Source organism: Esox lucius, chromosome 19, assembly GCF_011004845.1.
Source record: "Esox lucius isolate fEsoLuc1 chromosome 19, fEsoLuc1.pri, whole genome shotgun sequence".
Lineage (NCBI taxonomy): Eukaryota > Metazoa > Chordata > Actinopteri > Esociformes > Esocidae > Esox > Esox lucius.
In genome coordinates, this window is record NC_047587.1 from 42,105,726 (window position 1) to 42,128,598 (window position 22,873).

The window sequence follows — 22,873 nt, forward strand, 5'->3', positions numbered from 1 at the left end:
ATTTCTTGAAAAATATATGCCCACTTTGAATTTCATGTCAGCACCAAAGAAGCTGTGACAGGGGCATCAAAAGACTGTGAAAGTTGTGTAATGCTAAAACAAAAACCTGGTGGAACATCTCACAACTAAATAGGTTACTGGGCAACAGATGAAAAAAAGAACATCCCAAAGAGGAGAAGTAAAGATGGGGAGGGGATCAGCAGACATATAGTGCAACAATTTAAGAATGACGTTTCTCAACGTAAAATTGCAAAGAGTTTGGGGATCTAATCATCTACGGTACACAATATCATAAAAGATACAGAGAATCTGGAGAAATCACTGTACACAAGGTACAAGGCCAAAAACTAATATTGGATGGCTGTGATCTTCAGGCCTTTAGGCGGCACTGCATTAAAAACAGACACAATTCGGTAGTGGAAATCATTTCTCAGTTTCAACATTTGATATGTTGTCTTTCTAGTATTTTTTATTAAATATAGGAATAAATTATTTGCATGTAATTGCATTCTATTTTTATTTGAATTTTTACACAGCACCCCAACTTTTTGGAAAACGTGGCTATAGTTCATATTCTGTTTTGTAAAAAATAAATGTTTTAGAATGTGTGGAGACCGACACCTGAAAGAGTATAGAGCTATTTCTTACCGGAAACATTTTAAAAGATCTTAGTGGCTCATGCATGGCTCTGCCCTCCTGTTTTCTGAGGTTCTGTCACATCTTCTTCACATTAAAAACAACAGTGTGTAAACAATTGTGGTTTATTTTGGTTTGGTTTGAAAAAAGTTGTCAACAAACGTACTTGTCCATATGACACATCAAAATTTTAAGGGGAGCATGGACAAATATCAACGTTCATTAATCACTTAATTTTCGTTGGACTGTCTGTCTAAGCACTCAGCTCTCTCATTAAGGGGGAGAAGGGTTGAGCTAGTGAGGCATCAGAGAGTGAGATTTCTCTCCCTCCACTAAAGCAGTTGAAAGAACTTGGTAAATAACGATTACCTACACAACAACGTTTTTCTCACTGCAAAAAGATACAATATTTGAGGAACCCCAATCGATTGTGGTACATGCCGTATTGATTAAATGTGATAAATGTCAGTCACAGGTTAGAAAACATTTCTTTCAAAGCAGGCTTGTGGGCTTGTAAATGTGCGCATTTGTCTATGTTAATGTGACACAATCTAATTAGCTCACATTTTCTCAAAGTACACTGAGTGCCATCTCATGAAACAAAGCAGGTCCCTCATCTCTTGTCCCAGTAACCTGAAAAACACAGTTTTCATTAGTTTTTTATGAGTTTACAACCGATCTGTGCCCTCATAGCGGTACAGCATATTGACAGTGGATCAGTTAGATCTGAATGTGTAAGATCTCTGTTGCTTAGGTTCTCTTTCGTAAATGTCTGAGAGTGCCTTTTGCTTTCTGTCAACAATCTTACCACAACTCTCTCTTGGTTATTCTTATTTACTTTGATTCTGATTTGCTCATGTGAGGTAGCCATACCACCCTACTGCACTTAAAGTTAACTGAGCAGTTTGGTCACATGATCATAAATCTCTCTCCAGCTGAAAAGTCCAGACTTTTATAAACCAGTTTGATTTAGGTTTTTTAACTGTTTGTTTTTGGAGAAACATAATTGGGGTAAACATGTGACCAAAGTGCACAATAAAGCACCTGTAAATGACTGTACATTCGTACCATCTGGATTCCCATTTTGATAACACTTTGCCCAACTGTTGGCTATGAAACTTAACTTTAACATCAAATATTACAATATAGATTGGACAGAATGGATAAATGAATCTTATAGGGATCCAGTCTGCAAACTCATAGTTGAATCTCACTCATTATGGTCTATATGACAAAACAATCCACTGATGTTCAAAGTTAAAGGTTCCTGACCATTAGGTGGAGCTGTATTCTAGCCATAGGACATAATCATTGCCATTGAGGATGGCTGACCTACTTTTATTAGGCCCTTGGTGTATTATTAATGATTTCCCCCCAGTGAGCATTGGAACAGCTCAGAACACTCTGATTCATTGTAACACAATTTCAGAACATGGTTGTTGATGTAATACATAGAAGTGATTTTGTTTATTGATACTCATTTTTTATGAAAATGCCTCCTTTACTGTATAACCAAATCTGATTCAACTTGTGTTAGAGCTAAGTTTTCACAGCAACTCTTAGTACTTCTTAGTACTAAAGTAGACTATCAAACAGAAAAAGTCAATGCACCTTTCTGTTGATTATGGCCCAGTGAGGTTTGTTTGTGTTCCAGAGGCTGTTTAGGCACTTCCAAGAAGCTGTCATGTTTCCATCCTGGAATAACCCTTCACTGTTCTCCAGGCCCTTTTTGTTTTTTTATTTGTCTGTTCAGCTTCAGCTGAAAATGTTTTGTATCCACCATATTCTCTGAGGAAAATTGGGACTATTGATTATTTGATTGTAAAATCATAAAATCAGTGATCTAGCTAACGGTCTAACCGGTGCACATCTGCAGCAATTCAAAGTGTCAGTCAGGATGGGAGTTAGAAATTGGATATCGAAAGAGTTTCCGATGGCATTGAGAGCGTGAGAAGCAGTCAGGTAAACATTCTCGGTAACACACTTTGCTTTCCCCTCACTTTCTCCTCCCTCTGGCGTTATAGATGGTTTTAACTGGCTTGCCATTGCTCTCTACTTCTCCACTGTGAAGTTAACCAGCGGAAAAGGTACTTGAATCTCACAGCTTTCTTAGCATAATAATTTCCTCCCAACAGTCCCCATCAATTGCTGTGATGGTACTGATGCAGCACATACACACATATCCACACAAACACCATTGTGGCTGTCCTTTTGCCTTATTCATCTCCTTATCATCTCTTGTACCACTGTTTCGCAACTCTTAAATGTTTATTATTAGTCTATAGATAATATAGTCTGGAAAGCTGTGAATCTCTAACATATACACTGAGTAATCTCATTCCCAGACACATCCATCCAAATGTGTATGTCTGGTGGAATACTTCAACCGACATGGCCTTCTTTAGCCAAAAGGACACATTAGCAAAATTCCTGCAGAAATATTTATTGGGTTAATTTCATTATTTTCTTAGTCTACTGATCAATCACCTCCCACAACACGTTAGCCCACATGTTCTGTGCAACCAATTTACCAATAGCTATTTTGTAATATTGCTGTGGTAAAGCTTGGCTAAGATGTCTCGCCAGAGCTGAGTCACGGCATAAAAAGCAGTTATGGCTTCATTAGGGCCCCTCAAAGCCTAGCGATGGCTTTGCAGATACATTAATTCACATTGTTAAAGCATAATGCATGTACAATTGAATTTCAAGCTTAACTGTCTATGATACCAATTTACAGAGGAAATTTGACATATGAATATCAAATCAAGAATCTGTTATTGTTGCGGCGCCAGGTAGCCAAGCATTAAGAGAATCTAACCCCTAACCAAAAGCCTGCTAGAATGAAAACCAAAGACAGCAAGGTGAAAAATCAACCACTTTGAGCCTGAGAGTGGAATTTAACCCTAATTAGTCCTAGGTCATTGTTGTAAATGACAATGTTTTCTTTGTCAGTGTACCTGGTAAAAAACCAGGCTAAGGCCACACATAGATGTAATTGTGGAGAACAAGGGAGTGGTTTGAAGAACAGCTATTTATGGGCCAATGCCAGATTGGTTGTGAGAAGTGGCCAACACTGTTGTGTTCCTGTGCTAATCTGATTAGTGTTCCTGTGCTAATCTGAAACGTAGGCGTATAGAACGTCATTTGCACATACAAAATTGACATTTAACAAGTTAAATTAGAAACCGATTACTGTTGATGGCGACCTAACAGCTAAAGACACGCAACGCTGCTTTCAGATCCGGCAATGCATCCAGGGGCAACCTGAAAAGGGGCATCAAGATGGCAAAAAATTACCACAAACTGCAGATTGTGGAGCACTTCAACAACTCCAAACGCCGAAACATGTGGCAGGGCATCCAATCCATCACTGACAACTGGCCAAAGAACCCGACCCACCCAGCCAGCGGCGTCTCCTTCACCGACAAATTAAACAGGTTCTACGCCCGCTTCGACAGGGACAACTAACAGCCAGCCATTAAAGCTGAACTCCCCCTATACATCCCCCCCCAGACTAACCTCCGCAGATGTGTTGTCTGCACTGAGCTGGGTGAATGCCTGTATGGCTACTGGTCCTGATGGCGTCCCCGGGCGTGTGTTCAGAACATGTGCTGCGCAGCTGGCCAAGGTCTTTACTGAAATTTTCAGCATGTCCCTAGCCCAGGCAGTTGTCCCAAAGTGCTTGCAACTATTGTGCCAGTGCCGAAGCGATCGACTGCGTCTAGCCTGAATGACTTCTGACCGGTTGCACTCACCCCCGCAATCATGAAGTGCATTGAAAGACTAATTCTGGCCTACCTTTAGTCCTGCCTCCCCCCAACAATGGACCAGTTTGCCTACCGGTCGAACAGGTCTACAGAGGCTCTACACTCTGCCCTGACCCACCTGGACACAACCAACACCTATGTGAGAATGCTGTTCAAAGACTTCAACTCAGCATTCAACATGGTCCTCCCCTCAAGGCTGGTCAACAAACTCCATGACCTGGGGATCAGTCTCTCTCTCTGCAACTGGACTCTGGACTTCCTGACCAACAGACCCCTGTCTGTCAGGTTAGACTATTTTACCTCCTCCACCCTGATCCTGAACATTGGTGTTCCACAAGGCTGCATGCTGAGCCCCCTCTTGTACTCCCTCTTCACCCATGATTGCGTTCCTGTACACAGTCTCAACACCATTGGCCTGATCAGTGACAGTGATGAGTGATGAGTTAGCCTACAGGGAAGAGTTCCAGCGCCGGGTGGCATAGTGTGCTGACAACAACGCAAAGAAAACCAAGGAGATCATTGTGGATTACAGGAAGTCTAAAGGACCCTTCACACCCATGCCACAAACTGTTTGCTCTCCTACCATCAGGCAGATGATACCGGTCTCTTCATTCCCACACCAGCAAGAACAGTTTCTTTCCATCTGCTGTAACCATACTCCCCCACCTCTCAGGGACCTTGTTGCGCTACTCCCTTTGTACTACTGGACTCTGACACCTTGCAAAGTCTGCTGATGGTAGTTTTCAGTTTTTACAGCTATGTGTTTATCTCGGGAACCTCAGTGCTGCTGTCTCTGCATTTCAGTTGCACATTATTAGATTCTGTCCATTCTTGATCCATAAACAAAATGTATGCAACCACTAGGAGAACCATCTTTATTTGCATCCAAAATGTTGATCTTCCATAGTTCTTACATGTTCTCCAATAATTACAAAGTTAACACAGTCCTTTATGCCAATACACATTGGAGGCGGTGAGTGGTCAAAGCCATCCATTACACAGTAAGAAATGTTTATAAAATACCCTTGTGTATGGTATGTTCCAACCTATGGTCCATGGGACTATTCATAACTCCTATCAGGAGGTATGGACAGGATGTATGGATAGGATGTGTGGGGCCCATCTGTAACGGGCGTCATGTCCTATATATTGTCCTTTGTTCAGAGTTAGTCAGCACTTATGTGTTGTGTTAAGTTTCTCTTGCCCATATCCTATCACATTCAATTTGCCTTCATCGCACATTTAGAATTGCCATCGTACTTGCATTTTTCAGTTGTTACATGTACATGTCTACCTTTCAGACCTCATTGCTGCTATATCTGCATCTCGATTGCACATGCCAACTTATTCGTTCAGTTTGCCTCGATTACACTTATAGAATTGCCATTTGTACCTGCACAACTATTCATCCCACTTGTAGCATAGACTATACTTTATTTGCCTTAATTGCACATTTATTATTGCCATTTGTACTGCATATTTTCTGCTTTCTTCTATTTGCGCTTCTTAGACGCTAACTGCATTTTTTTGTACTGCGCTTGTTCAATGATAATAAAGGTGAATCTAATCTAATAGCTATATAGAGCTTATAATGAAAACAATTACTGTCAACTAGTTATTTAAAATGTTCATAATGATTTGATTTCAGGTAACTATATTGTTCTATTTTCAACAGTTGAACTTAATAATAGACAGAAAAGAAACAGAAACAAAAAGACTAATTGTCTGTATACAACTCTAAGAACATCAGTGGTGGGAAAAATATCTATACTCCTTGTTTGTCAAAAAACATCATATTTTTTGTTAGTTTTTCACATAGTTAATGTATTTCTTCACAAAGTTTGTTGATGCGCATTAGTTGGGATAGAGGAGAATTTCAAGACACATAGTCCCACACTTCAAGCAATTTATTATGTTAGGCATGTCGGTTGCATTTCGTCCACTTGGTCCAGCAAAAAATTGCTGCATTCCAGTTGGCGGCAACCTGTGTGTAGAGACTGCTGCTCTGACTACTAAGCTACGCACTTGCGTAGAGTGGTGTAACATACAAATGTTCTGTATACAACGCTAAGAACATCAGTGGTGGGAAAAAGATGTATACTTCTTTTACATTTGTCAATCACCATTATATATTTTTGTTGCATAGTTAATTTATTTCCCTTAGTTCTATCAATCAATCAAATGTATTTATAAAGCCCTTTTTACAACAGCAGTTGTCACAAAGTGCCTTACAGAGACACCCGGCCCTAAACCCCAAGGAGCAAACAACAATAGTGTTGAAGTCCAACATTTCAAGCAATTTATGATGTTTGACATGTTGGTTGCCGTTCGCCCATTGCAACATTGGGTTCAATACCCAGTCTCCTGTGTGGCAGACTGCATCTCTAACTACTACGCTATTTAACGATGGATAGTCAGTCACTCAGTCAGGCAGTCAGAGACGTTCGCACTTCTTGCCCAGCTCCGCTTATGAGGTTCGGCAATAAATTTGTCCATAGGCCTCCATAATGTTCTGTACATTCATGCATTTTGAGTACATCTTGTGACATTACCTGGATTAGTTACATTTACGAGGTGGTGTTTTAGAGCCGTGGTTCTCAAACCTCCCCTGGGGACAACCAGCCATCTCACTATTTGGTTGTAGCCCTGCACTAGCCAAACTGAATCAAGTAGTCAACTGCTTGATAATTACTTAAGTTTATTCAGATATGCTAGCTCTGAAAACACCTAACTGCCATTGATATTGCCCCAACCTACCCCTCCCTGTCTCCCAAACCCACTTCATTCAATTGGTTTTGTTGCAATCTAAGAATAGGCAATTAAATCATATTCCAGTATGTGCCATGTAATCAGGATGCGAGAGGTATGGAACATTCAACAAAATGCTTACTTGCTTCTTCCCTCAAGACAATGTGGGAGGATGACTAATGTGCCTTAGACTTTGCGTCTTTTTCATCCAATGGCAGTAGCTTTTGTTACAAAACTTTCCCAAAGGTCACCCGGGCAGTGACTTAATCGATTTTAACATTAAGATTGGCCAAGCAAGATTAGACTTGCTAGTTCCTGTCTTCTCGCTGTGAGTCAGGTTATTAGCTAACGGAGGGTGTGTGCCATAGTCCTGGCATGCATACATCCCCAACAACAGGTAAGCAGTCAGAGGGGAAAAGGAGAAGGGAGAAAGAGAGCAACAAATTCTAGGGAGTTATACATTGGACACCATTAATGACCCAGAAGCAGCCTTTTGTGAAATGTGAACTGCACTTTCTTTAAGTGTACAGAGAATGGGAAGCTGTGTAAGTCAGTACAGCAGGTAAGCTAATGTCACAGGAGTGTGGCCATTTCTATCTTCACTTGTTGCCGTAAATGGACTGTGCCTTTGTTGACTTAGCTGGGGGAGAAGTGTCTGGACTACTTGCGTGTACTAAAACTGCGATAAGTGTTACTTGAGCCAAACAACATGACAATTATGTAAAATTGACAAAATGCACAAGGCGCGTTAAGGCTGTTAAAACAAGTTACGTCCTGACAGAGCTGCCATTAAGGTATTTACTCCACAGGGTTCAAGTGTCTCTCTGTATTGCCTCTTAAGGGTAGCAGATTTTATATGGTATTGAAGTATGTGCCTTCGTGTTTTAAAATATGCTGCTGGAGAAGTCAATGATTGCACCGAAGATGTTTTAGAAGTTTTTTATCAGAGTAAAACAAAGGTACACTGTTGTTAAGAAGGTGGACTGTTTTACTGACTTATTGTTGGCTCAGAATACCGTGCTGGAAACATTCAATGAAATTCAAATTACTTGTATTTCCTGGGAGGGAACTTCACGTGTGGTGAGGATTGATACATACTAGATACTACATACATCATAGAACACAAAGACAAATATGCTACAATATTAGGTAAAAGATGCATCGTAGTTGTCTATGAATTCACAGGTGTACAGTATACATGCAGTTAATAAAAAACAAGTACATCTTGAAAAGTGATCATATTTTGTAAGATAATATATACGATGATCAAGATGGATGATTTTATGCAAATTGATTTGGATTTGTAATATAAGTGTTACATATATAGGATATGATATACATACAGCTCCGGAAAAAATTAAGAGGACACTGCACCTTTTTCTTTCCTTGCTAAAAAAGTTGAAAAGGAAAGTTTTTAGTGAGGAACAGAAGTGTTCAATTTGCAGTGGTCTCTTAATTTTAACCCATCTTTCCCTCACCCAAAACTTTCCTTTTCGACTTTCTGGAAAGGAAAGAAAAAGTTGCAGTGGTCTCTTATTTTTTTTCCGGAACTATATATATGTGTATGTATGTATCAATGTATACAAATATTTCAAAATAAAGATTTCATGCTATCCACTGTAGAAACCCATTTTATCATTTTATTAAGTATTTGTACTTAACAAAATATTGATCATAAAGTGTTTATAGGGTCTTTCCTATATCTGAGAGGTAACGACCTTTGACCATGTTTCTAGTTTTATATGTTTGTTTTAGTCTTTGAACATTTTGAATATGCCTATTTTCCGGGCTCAGGCCTAGGGGGTACCTGGACCAGTAACAAGTGCTACACTGGCAATTAACCCTTTCAGACCTGAATTGTGAACCACTTCTGAAAAATATAGAAACATGTTTTCCTTTTTTCATAAGGCATCCATAAATTACATTTGTAAATAATAATAATACAAATTTCTACTCTTTAGTTTTATTAATTTGATTTCTATGTCCATTTCAGTGGATGTCAGGTCGAAACAGTTGTACTTCACAAACAACATACCAACATCAAAAAAATATATATACAAATTGTATATATATATATTGGTCTATACTTTAAGTTTCTTCTCTTTTTTGTCCACAAAGTTGGCAGCACTTTTCTCAGTTACTGTGTTCTGAGAAAAGTGCTGCCATGCCTCTCTTCAATGTAGTGGACTTTTTTTTTAATTACAAAATGCTGCCACTTCATTGGTTTACAAGCATCCAATCTCATGTACTTCAGGCTTTCAATGAGGTGAAATGCCCCAGACGCAAAAAATGTTTTTACTGTTGTGTGATGTCCATTGTTATGGACACAGGGTCTGCAGGGGTTAAGTCTGTGGAAGCAGTAGAGAAACAGCACAAACTTTTAGTGCATTTGGTCTGAGCACATATTTAATTCTGTGCAAAAGTAAGTAATTGTATAATTTAACAGCTAACAGCATTTTCATTACCATTGCTTACTAGACATTCTTTAGTACAGTAACAACAATAATCATTCCCTCCAGACATAGCAGCTTCTAGTCACCTTAGCTATTAAATGTGCCTCTGAAACGTGCACACCTATCACTAACTTTGTGCTAATACTGTACTGAGGAAAGTATCTTAACTTGTAAAGTTTAGCGTCTTAAAACATTAACACCTTTCCGATGCAATATAATATCCTACACAAATTACACTACATATTATCTCAATACAATACATAAACTCGTAAGACAAACCGAATAATCAAATACAAACTGGATGACTCACGACTACGAGCACCATGGATAGCTATCTTTCACTTGTTTAAAAAATTATTGTTTCCTTCACAATCAATAAAACTCCATTATTTACACATTTGTTTGCAGATTATCCTAACTAACTAGTTCATACAAATCACACACAACTTTGACCCAAAAAGAATTAATTTTAAAGTATATTTTATATACTTATGGAAGCAGTAGAAAAACAGCACAAACTATTAGTTCATTCGGTCTGAGCCATAGACTGTAAAACAAGAAACAGGGCAAGCCTATTTCAGACAGACTGCAATAGAAAGTATTGCCCTCTTGAGATCCGGACCCGGGTCGCCCACGTGAAAGGCTGTGTCACTAACCACTACACCACAGAGCTCTACGTTCAACGGGTGTCAGTATAGCCTCTTGTGTCTATGAACATATCCTCTTTTGCCACTGGCCATTTTAACAGCTAGTTGGCCATTCTTGAATGAAATTGATAGAGTTAAATTGACTAATGTTTCTTACGAAGTTTACCTCCACCTCAAATAGAGTCTATGAACTGTTAGCTTTTGCCACTGGCAATTTGAACAACTTATTAGCCAGAAATAGGCTTTACTAGTATCTACTAACTTACTGGAATAGTCATAGGAATTTAGCAATTGCTAGCGAGTCTCCCAAAGCTATTTCATTTCATGACATAAGAACATATTTTTTTTTTCATGGCATATCAACGTACTTTTTTCTTTCATTCGTGAATGACATTGATACAATAACTATCAAGAAAGGTGACGATAACTAACATTTTCATCAAGTGAAACAACGAGAGAATCGTGGAAATAAATTAAATAAATGTTGTTGTTCACAATAGATTTGAACTTGAGCCTTCCACGTGAGAGGCACTGTCTTTAACCATAATGCCACGGCATTACACATTTCACCAGTCGTCAAACACTATTGAACATTGTGTTAAACTGACTAATGTTTCTTATTAAGATTTCCTACACCAGAAATAGCATCTATTAGCTGTTAGCTTTTGCCACTGGCCGTTTGAACAGCTTATTAGCCAGTAATAGGCTTACTGGTATCTACTAACTTCTTTGGAATAATCATAAGTATTGAGCAGTTTCTAGCGAGACTGAAGATGAACTTTTCCATGCCATTAAACAGTCGCAATATAACCGTATACAATTTCAGGTTTGGGAGTGACATGAGTGACAGCCCACGCCCCCTAATTATAAGACATAATTTAAACGGATGAGTTATAAACCCCCCCCCTCCCCCCAGGCTGTAAACATGTTGACCAGGCTGTAAACATGTTGACCAGGCTGTAAACATGTTGATTTCTGCTGTAAAGTTGTGCATTTTGCCATATAGATCTATGGAGATTGCTCCCTTTTGCAGCCAGCCTCAAGTGGCCATTCGATGAATTGCAGTTTTTGGCACTTCAGGGTATTTATTTCTGCACAAACTCAGGATCGTTGCCTACCTAATGCAACTCCACAGCAGCACCTATTTGTCAGGTGGAGTAACTACAGTTTTGTAACTGACAAGACAATTGTTAGAATAGTACACAGTGTTCCAAAAAATAAGGGGCGTGTCTGATAATAGCATTATCTTTTAAAAGAAGCCATTTTCTAACCTTTACACCTACTTTCAGATGGTTCCATGAAGAATGTGTTAATCACTGAGAAGATATTCAACATCCTCTGTGTCCTTAAGAATCAGTTGATTGTAGCGGTGTTGTTGTGGCATTCTGTTTTGTTCGAAGACAAACCAGTTACCTGTGATTAAATCTGATCTCACATGAGTGAAAGTCACAGGCATAAACTAATAGGCCATCTCAGTCAAAAATGTTTACTTTCATAACACCTCAACTTTACAGTAATTTCCAGCTCTGACAGTTGGAGAGGTACAAACACAGGAGACTATATTGGTCATTCTTTGTGTGTGTGTTACATTGAAGGCTATTTGTTCTCCCTCCTTCTTCAATCATTTTCTGTAAATGTCACTGAGGTGTCCCTAGCTTGCTTGCTCTGAAAACCTTCCAACTGATTCATATTACGCTGTTCAATGGGTTCTGACTTGTGTTCTCTTAACCACCAAACCACCCCACAATATTAAAGACAAATATGGATTCAATAAAACATTTGTTAAAAGGCTTGGAGCATTTAAGTGTACATTAAATGCCCTCCACTTTTGTAGAAAGAACAGACATTGACATTTTGGGTAAATGTGTTCAGTTTCTTGTTTGAAGGAGAACTTGTTGTCGCTCAGTGATCTGGACATTAATCTCCATCACTGGGATGGGTGGTATGTTGCATCTGAGGTAAATGACCAGCTCTTTTGTTTTGCTTGCTTTAAGGCCACACCACAGTAACAAGCTGTCAATTTCAACCTGGATGCCCCTCTGAGTTGCTTGCGGGGTCCAAAATGTCATGTCATCGGAGCACTTAATGAACTTCTATGGGTCTGAGTTAGAACAGTCATCTGTGTTTAGGCTTCGGCTTCACCAGCTTTAATTCAAGGGATTGAACAAAAATATTGTATGAAACGTTTAGGAAAAGGTTAGCTTGCTGGTCAGTTTGTTAAATTAAGACTGATGACGTGGTGTTGTTACGTTGACATTTGTAAAACATTTCAGGACCTAGCTAGCAAAAAATTCCAGTCGACTACATGGAAAATAGTACTACGTTTTTCAAACCATAACAGATGGATGACGACTAATCTGCTAGGATAAATAGCTAATTAAATCATGGTGGTGTAATTGCATGGTGACACCTAGCGGTAGAAACTAGTAGTATAGAGTTAGTAGGAAGAGTGCAATACATAGCGATGTGATTAAGTACAATGGGAATTGGAATGGGAATATTTTATAAACACCTTTTTGAGGTGTTGATCAATTTAATAATTTATTATATAACATTTTATATTGTGACTATTATTGTTACATCTAGATAAGTGTGTACTAAGTTACTCAAATGTATGTGAATGTTTACAATTCACTTTCATCAACAAAGCATACATGTAAGACACAGAAGTTTAGCTCACAAGTTCAGAAAAAAATCAGACTGGTCCCCAAGAAAAACCCAGATATATTTTTGCCCCATGACAAGTCCCCCTTGTGGTGCCACCTATGGAGACAGCCCACATGCATTTATTAATGATTACAACATGTATTCTTAAAATGTTCACCCAGTACAGCCAGAAAAGGACTGGTCACCCCTCCGAGCCTGGTTCCACTCTAGGTTTCTTCCAAAATGTTTTTCCTAGCCATTGTGCTTCTAAACTGTTTCTTGCTCCTTGAGGTTTTAGGTTGGCTGCATTTTGATTAATGGCAAAGACATCAGTAAATATGGTCAGAAATTGCAGTTGAAAGCCCACATTCAATGACCATGAGGCTTGTACATTATTGCGATATGTAAGGAAAAACTCAACTGAATGCTTGACCCCTACAGAGACGGCGTCTAGAAGCTCTTTTATGCTGTTGGGGGCATTTTTCAGTTATGGTTTGGGTCGCTGCAATGTCGCTGCAAGTTGTTATAAAGTTATTCTAAGTGATCACCTTTATCCTATGGTAAAACGTTTCTATCCTGGTGGGAAAGGTCTCTTCCAGGATGACAATGCCAATCTCTTGCAATTGTTTTCATTACAAACCCGGCACATGAACCAGGATCTTTAACACTAGAACCTGGATGCAGAATTTGAGACAGCTTTTACTTTTTCTTTCTTGACCTTTTTCTAGACGGTCTACTGGAAGTGCAGCATAATAAGCTGTCATGCCAAGCCAGTATTAATGCATTACATTGCAACACAGGCCTTCCTAAATCTCCATTGATTGGCTGTTTGTCAGCTGTCTTCTACGACAGCCTGGCAAGACTGTTGTAATTTAGTAATGGGAGCTGAAAAGGCTAGCAATCGATCTTCTGCATAGGTCAAGGCGGCAGCATTTTAGTAAAGGAATGATAAACGTTTCATATGTTAGTGTTTTCTGGTAGGCTTAGTATCCATCCCCACCCCCCCATAAAGGAAGTATACTTTATATCAGACTTGGTAAGAGTTTTTTCAGTTGTTGGTGAGAACTAATTTCCCCATTGTTACCCACTGCTAAAATTAAATGTATTTATATAAGTTCATAGGGTATTTATATGTACTTACATCCAACATGAGAGAAGGATTGTTATATCCTATTGATCCTCTCATGTTACCTTTTGTTACTCTACACAGTGATATGCTGTCAAAACTCTCTCTTTAAGATTTCTCGATTGGAGACATGTCTGGTGTTACATGTATTTCCAAAGCACTATATTAGTGTCACATCATCAAACAGCAGACTGATGATTGAGTCTGAATTTCCTCCTATTTGCAAGTGTGGCATAAGACCTTAAATCCCACTCTTCAGCAGCTTGCCCCACCCGCCCCAAGGTCAAACTGCTGCAAAGAACACCAGCTGATTCCATCCTCCCCAATGACTTTTCCATTGCCCCAAAGCATTCGCAATGTTGGTAAGGTGCAGGTCTCACCACATTCACATGAAATAAATATGTAAACAAATGTGAACTGAAGTGGCAAATGTGACATACCGTGTTGTTAAAGCCACATTAGAAGCAACATCAAATACTTTTGGATGTAGTCAATCGGTATGAAATGCTTAGACCAGTGGGAGCATTGGACACTCAAATGTTATGAGGCTAAGCTGATTGCCTTTAAGGAATGATCTTTCTGCAATTAAAATTCTGTGAATTTTACATTCAGAAAATTACTATTCATTTACATTACATTTTAGTAATTTAGCAGACACACTTATCCAAAGCAACTTTGTATTTATTTATTATTATTATTATAAGTGTTTTTTTCATCACCATGTTAGACATGAGTAATATACTCTGTACATAATTGTATTTTCTTTGACTTGATAGCGGTGAGATAATTGCCTGTCTGAGTGCTTTCTCGTCATGGAGATTCGTCATGTTGGTGGAGCAGGGGCTAAGGAGACATACAGTAGGACTAATGCACAGACTCCAGCACTGTCTGTCACTTTCCCTTGTAGATCAACGGTTGCTACCTCTCGGACCCAGGATCCATACTGAATATGTCTTGAAGGCGTTCTGTTGATTTAGCTCATAACTACACTAAAGAAAGTTTGATATTAAATAGGTTTGCTAATATAGGCAATTATAATTTAGCAATGTGGGCTTTTGTTTTTTGTTGGCTGCTAATGTGAGGCTTTGTGAGATCCAACCCCACAACAGCCACATTAGTAAATCTTTGCACAGTACAGTACAATGATGTGTTTGTTCAAGCTATGTTTGGTTTAGAATATTACTGGGAGTAAAGTTATAGCTGTAGATATTTAGTGCAAGCATGTGTGGGCAAACCTTTGAAATGGGTTTTGATCTGTGTCATCAGATGGTAGCTTTGAAATATACAGATGTACACAGAAAGGAAATTCTGCCATCTGCCCTGCTCAGGATATATTCCACATCATTATTTTTAGACTGTGCTGTAAAAACACTTTTTTTTTTTTTTTTACACAAACACGGAGTCCTGGCAGGGATCTCATTAAAAGATGCAAACAACACCTTTAAGTCTTGCACTTCTGTTAGACAGACTTTTTCATCACCCTAACTGCCATGTTCTTCTGCATCCTTTCTCCCTCTCTTCCTTCAGTCAACTCTTTTCCCACCACAAATGTACCCATTTTGCCTCTTCCAGTAATCTTCTACGCAAGTGGCGTGCTGTCCTTTCAGCATTGTTGTGACATGAACATAACTCTTTCTTTGCCTTTCAAAGTCCCCCCTGAAGGCAGTGCATGTTCATTCGCAATGAAACAGCACTGCTTGTGTTTCCTTTATTTGAAAAGTGTCTGCCTGTTTGCTGGACATTAGAGATTCTAGTGCCATCTGTACCCACACTCTAAGCTCTGCCATCTCCTCTTCTTTTGCCCTGCAGCCAGGTGCCGGGCGATGCCAACATATCCGAGGGAGAGACACCCACTGTCACTTCCCTACCTGGCAAACTGGCACGACTGCCCCCCAGGGACGAGATTGCTAGCCTGGCTGTCACACCGGCTTCAGTCAGCGAGGGCAGTGCCAGTCTGGATGACCCAGAGGAAGAGGATGGTCACTCCCATTCGCCAACATCCAGCTCCTGCAGTGCCACCTACAGCAACCTGGGTAAGAACTGGCAGCAACTGTACTGAAAGCTACAGGGGAATCTAGTCCATTTAGTCCATTCCTCAACAAAGTTTCACTGATTTTTTTACTCTTTTAGTTTTTTGTGTTCATGGTGATCAATTTCTAACTGATTGGCCAGACGTTTTCTCAGGTGCAGTTATTTTTGGAAAGGTAAGTACAATGAAACCATTGAGGGATGTGCACAGTGATGACTTTCTCACTCCTCTCTCTTCATGCAGCTTTCACTATCAGGCTGAACAAGTGACTTTCATATCACAGAAATAGGAAAGCAGATAGGATACATTCCAAGCATAATTAGTTAATTCTGTTTGATCAAAAGAGACTGCAAGGATCTGTGTCCAGTTGAAGAAGCAGGAACTATACGTTGTTTTGTTTAGGAATAAAGGTAGGCAACGTGGTTGAACCTGCAGCCTCCATTTCATTCGAAATATATTCTAAAAGAATCCTCTCAATTTTATAGTGTGTAATGATCCACACCAAGACAGGGGTTTGGAATCCAGCAGCGGAGCATGGTTTATTCCAAAACAATAGGACAATGCACAAAATGTCGTCATGGGGCGGGCAAAAGGTAAAGACTTAGAATTCTCTAAGGCAAAAGTACAAATCCGCTAGGCAGGAAGAATGGTCAAGGGACAATGCAGATATCAACACAGGTAGTCTAGTACAGGTTCAGAAAAGGCTTGGTAAGTCACAGATAAAACTTTCAACAATACTTCACTTAAACTATAGAGCAGCACTGGTACAAATAGAGAAGGTAATCAACAGGTGTGTTGGAAAACAGGTGAACTAATAGAACCACAATACGGGCGACATTCAAAACCAAAGGAAAAAAAACTAACAGAACAGACATTCAAGAACAAACAACCAAAACATAACAGAACAGCACCTCACAGTGTCTAAATCATGATTATTGTCATGCCTCATTGCAGCACCTCACAGTGTCTAAATCATGATTATTGTCATGCCTCATTGCAGCACCTCACAGTGTCTAAATCATGATTATTGTCATGCCTCATTGCAGCACCTCCCTGCAGTCTCGGGAGAGCTGAAGGATCAAGCACATATTATTTTTAAGCCGTTCTCTTTCATATCACACTGCTTGATCAACCAGCAGTATTCACCAAGCACCTATGCACGTACAGAACACTGTCACTGTCCAGCAACAACCATTGAGCATGCATTGGTCCAACCTACCACAAGGAGTCTCCAGAGGCAAGGCAACCCTTGTCTGAAACCAACCCCCAACAGTGCTGAGCCAATTCGCCTGGTCATATATGAGACCTCCAGGCATTGTTGATATACCGTGACCAAGATTTGAACTCCTCACAATAATGACTCAGCAATGGAGTGATTTTACCACGATGCCATTCGGGAGCCCTTCATTTAAACATTTTAACCTACTGTGATAATATACAATGTTTGTTGCATATTTTATGTTGTCCCAATGAAACCATGTGGTATTATGTGATCTTTGATTGCTCACTGGCTTTCTCAGACCACTTTCCCGTCATGCTCCTTTGTATTCATGCTTGCTGCGGACTGCTCATCAAAGGCTATTGTTTAGCAATGTTCAACAGAAGTTCAGTTTCATAGTGACTGATGTTACATGCAGGATTGCGCCACCCTTTGGGCTAGTTTACTCGAGGTGACTGATCCGCTGCGTATTCGTCGCCTTCCCATCATATCAGATCAGAAACTTCTAGAGAATATGCCGGTGTAATGACATGCACATAACAGTTCTTAAGAGTTTGAAAAAGGTCGAGGAGCTGAAGCATTTGCTCAGAATGGAAAGCCTGGTTGCTTTGATCATGAGGGGCTGTTTTGTGAGAGACTGAATCATCAGAGCTCTGTGTGTGGGTGTGCATGCGCTTGTGTCTGTTGGTGTGGATGGCTCTCAGCACTGACAAGTTGTGTGTGGGTGTCACTGTGATGCAGTGGTTTATGTGTCCTGAATTTTGATGAAGGCCCCATGAGTGTGACTTAATGTTGAGCACCCAGCAACCTAGTTACACCAACTTACAGCTAATGAGAAAGACGGCGAGATAGACAGGGAGTGCTTGTGAGAATGTGACTTGACAAAGAGCGGTCTCTGGAAAATGTATCAATCTATATATCTAATAGATTGAACAATAGAAAATGTGTTTCAAGTTTTGTATGTTTTTGATCCTCTCAATGGTTTTACACTCATGCACATGCACACAAAAAGTAATACTCTGACAAATGTGTTGTCTGAACACTAACACTGAACACTGTGTTGTCTGAACACTACTATTTTTCAGCATGTGACATTGCATGCAAATTCTCAGTGATGGTACCCTTCAAATAACATATAACAAATCCTCTTTTTAATATTTTGGGAAACGTAGTCCAGATTTCAAAATTCAGGATATTACCATTTAGAAATGTCTTGGGTTTTGTTGTGTCTGTTACTCCATTAGCTGACTTAACCGTGTATAGCCAGCTGTCTAAACGATTAGTTACCAACGTGCCAAGGCCCCTGGAAATATTGGACCAGTTATTTAATTTTGATACTCTTTTGAGCAACCATTTAAAAACAAAAGTTTAGTATTCAGCAGTATATCTTCAAACTGGAACGTAAGCAGTCATAACACATTTTGGACTAATTTTGTTTTTAAATACTGCTGAAATGTTGCATGCCCTTGTGCTTGCCAAAAACATGCATAGTATCTTAGAGAGTCTTATGGGCCGTATGTTGAAACTAAATGCTCAAAGGCCTTCCCCTGAACCTCTGTCATAGCTTTGCCACCAGGCAGGGTTTTGAGTGAAACCCAGTTTCATTTTTGGCTACCAAACTAATTATAGATCTGTCATGATTTGTTATCATCATAGATCATAATTGATCAGTAAAAGGTAGATTTTTACACTAAACAAAAAATAATTGCAACATGTACATCTACAAACATCCGTCAATTGAAATTACATTATAAGGCCATATTCTATGGATTTGGCATGAGCATTTGCTGACTAAAACCGGTTAATGCTAAAATGCAGTCAGCTCAAGACACAGAGGAGCTGCCCTCAGATGGTTTGTGACAGTTTGTGGAGAAATTCTTTAGTTTTATGTGAGAGATATTGTAAACCTTATACAATTCCTCCATAGTCCATTTTCTTTGATTTTTCTATTTTAGCTATCTCAGTTTCTGAATGTTAAGTCAAATCTGGCATTTAACAGTTTGTTAAGAACTTAAATAATCTCAAATGTACAATATGTATTGTTACAGATTGTAACAACCATTTCAATAAGTAAAACATTTTAATAACCCTACACACAGACCCACAGACACACACACACATTGTGAAAATCTCCAGATTAGACATGCCATGATGTGTTCAAACAATCAAAATCATCTTGGCCCAAGAATTTGCAACATCATGTAGCTTAGGCCACGATCCTGCATGGCCTACAGTAACTTAAAGAGTCTAACAGCTTTGTTTATATGTCCAAATATGTCATACAGACATTTATACGTGCCCAACCTGGCTACCAAACCTTGCTAATCTTCCTGTACTGAAATGGTAATGTCCATTAGAGCCACAGGCTCAGAAAACACCTGTTTTCCAAGCCACACTAATATTATAACTGTTCTTTTAAACATAACTTTGAAAATGAAAGATAAAAAATCAAAAAATGTACAGGGTAGGACATTTTGAAATAGAGGAAAACTAACACCCCCAAAACCAAAACACACATGTAAACACATTTTCTTACACTCATGCATGCCCTCCCCTCAGTCGGAATCAGAAGCAGCTGAGAGAGTGAGATAGGGAGAGAGAGGGAGCGCGGCTCAATACCTCACTCAGAAAGAATTTCAATGTAGTGCAGGGGGCGTCCTGTCTGCCTGCCTATCTGCCCGTCTGCCTGTTGGCACAAGTGTCGGGTGAACCCCCATTCTCGCTTCAGGATTTCTTCCTATTCATCTTCTCACAACTTTAGCTCGGATACTTTTGCGGGATTGAGGTAGGGAGTTTTTTTCTTTTTCCTCATTCAGTCTTTAATCTGTTTTTTTCACTGTTCCTGTTTTTGTAAGTTTTCTGAGCTCCCCTCTATGCCCTCATTTTTCCTCTGTCTCTCAGACTCCCTCCTCATCTCCCTTTCTTTCTTCACCTCATCTGCCTCCTCTGCTTCTCATCTCTTCCCCAGTCTTCCAAATCCACTCCTCTCTCATCCTTTGTCTAACCTTCCTCTCAGTTCTGCTCATCCTTCAACTCCCTCTCCTTCTTTATTGCGTTCCACTTTTTCTGAACCCCCCCCCCCCTTTTCCCCTTTCTTTGGTTATGGACTCTTGAAGGTTTTCAGGTTAATGGGATGCTTCTTGCTGGTTCTATTTAGCCCAGCACTACCAGAGAGTAATTAACACTGTACCAGTGTGGTTATTGAAGTCTTCATTGTATTTCTTAACATTGATTTCTTGCATTGATTAACCAAAGTTAGTTTCTGCACAGCATTTGTCCCTTGAAATGTGCCGCATAGAGAATTGCTTAAATAGTAGAAATGTAAAGAAGAATACTACTGAACTTTAGTTGTGGTATTCATGGTTAAGGGTGGTGTAGAATCTCAGTGGGAGCTGGGTGTTGAACAGGTCTTATGATATGGGATGTGAATTGATCTCCACAGAGGCTGCATGCATTGTTGAGGAAATTGACTACGATTGCTACTGCAAGGATTATGACACGTTTGGCCTTATATTTGATTCTGATTTTGGAAGGAATTGAAATTCAATTAGCCTTTAATCCAGTGGAGATTTGTAGAGGATTGGGATGGCAGCTTTTCCCATGTGAGTGACTGTGACCCCTGCGTCAAAAGGCCTTTGTAGTTGGCTCCTTCCTATAAAGTTGGCTCTGTTCTTTTACTTACTCTACCAAGATGCTCAAAGAATGATTTAAGATGCATTCCACATGCAAAAAGCTGTGAGGTTCAGAACATACTGCTTACCTCATAATTATGCAGCCTTAGTGCAACTCTTTTACTGTACATTTTATTTGAGAATATCTAAGATACTACTTTAGTGTTCAGTGTTACCCATAGAAAGCCTTGGAATGTGTAGAATACAAATGGTTGGTAAGCATTGGTGAATTTTCATTCAGGTAAATTTGGTTTAGTGGAAAGCTGCATGCCTGAATGCAAAAGAAAAGACTGGTCATGCCAAGAGCTTGCAGAAGCCACAATATATTATATATTATATGTTATTGATATTATAATATCATGACTATGGTTAAACCATTATTCTGAACTACACATTGGTTTTGTATGAATGTCAAGGCCTACACCCTTTTCTTGAAGTGTGTGTATATATACACTGATAGCAAAATACGTTGTTCATCTCCTAACAAGGGTACATGTCATGGTCTGGGTAGATTAGATGGTAATAATCAAACAATCAGTTCTCATAATTGGATGCAAGAGAAATGGGCAGGAGTAAAGACCTAAGCGACTTTGGCAAGGGCAACATTTTTATGGCCAGGTGACTAGGTCAGATAATCTCTGGGCCAGTTGCAGATGTGATGCACTAGGTGTTGTGACACATTCCTCCCGTTACCATCATAAAAATTTTCTGTGACTTCTGCCACAGTAGAACTTCTGTCGGTTCAGACCAGACGGGACTGCCTTCGTTACCTTCAAGCATTAATGAGCCTTGGGCACACAACACCCTGGTTTGTGGTTCATCCCCTTCTCGGACCACTGTCGGTAGGTAATCACCACTGCTGACCGGGAGCACCCCAGAAGCCTTGCTGTTTCAGGGATGCTCTGACCCAGTTGTCTGGCCATAGCAATTTGGCACATGTCAAAGTCGCTGGCCTTCTACCCAGATTTGCAAAGAAAAAGACATATCTCAGACTGGCCAATAAAAAGAAAAGATTATGATGAGCAAAAGAACACAGACACTGGACAGAGGATGAACTCTGCCTAGAAGGCTAGCGTCCTGGAGTTGCCTCTTTACTGTTGAAGTTGAGACTGGTGTCTTGCAGGTATTTAATGAAGCTGCCAGTTGAGGACCTGTGAGGCATCTGTTTCTCAAACTGGACGCTTTAATTTGTCCTCTTGCTCAGTTTTTCTGTTAAGTGAGAACTACACATCGTTGTACAAGATCTTCAGTTTGACGGCAGTTTTCTCACATGGAATAGCCTTAATTTCTAAAAACAAGAATAGACTAGTTTCAGATGAAAGTTCTTTGCTTCTGTTCATTTTGAGCCTGTAATCGAACCCATAAATGCTGATGCTCAGTTTTATTGTTCCTTTAATCAGCACAAAACTTTCCAGTGGTGCTAACATAATTGCAAATGGGTTTTCTAATGATTAAAATGCTAAACTTGAATGAGCACAATGTGCCATTGGAACACGCCTATGTAGATATTCCATTGAAAATCAGTTGGATCCAGCTACAATAGTCATTTACAATATTAATAATGTCTGCACTGTATATCAATGTAATGTTAAATATAAAGTGTTAAATATAAAGACATTTCTAAGTGACCCCACACTATTAGGTCTGTCCAGAATTATTAGCATCCAAGCTAAATATGAACAGAAAAGCCTAATAAAAAATCTTATTTTATTAGTTTGATCTTAAACTCCAAGATATCATGAATCTAACCTTTGAGTGAAAATTGTTCAAAGAATAAAAATATTGCAATAAAAACATAATTTAATTTTAAAAAACATGCATGCCATAATTGTTGGTACCTATGGAAAGTCTTATGAACAAAATCGATCTTGATGGGTAAGATCAGACAATAGACAAATGAAATGAAACTTGCAGTTGTTGACCTTCACATA

At 39.4% G+C, this 22,873-nt stretch overlaps 1 protein-coding gene across 9 annotated transcripts in view; it reads left to right on the forward strand.

Annotated features, from left to right (window-relative positions):
• peak1 (pseudopodium-enriched atypical kinase 1) overlaps nt 1–22,873 on the forward strand; it is a 176,344-nt gene that overhangs the window by 142,467 nt on the left and 11,004 nt on the right. For all 9 annotated transcript variants that reach the window (XM_020056822.2, XM_020056821.2, XM_010903074.3 and 6 more), the window contains one exon: nt 15,833–16,056. In XM_020056822.2, coding sequence (XP_019912381.2) covers nt 15,833–16,056 — 224 coding nt within the window. The remainder of the gene's footprint in view (nt 1–15,832; nt 16,057–22,873) is intronic.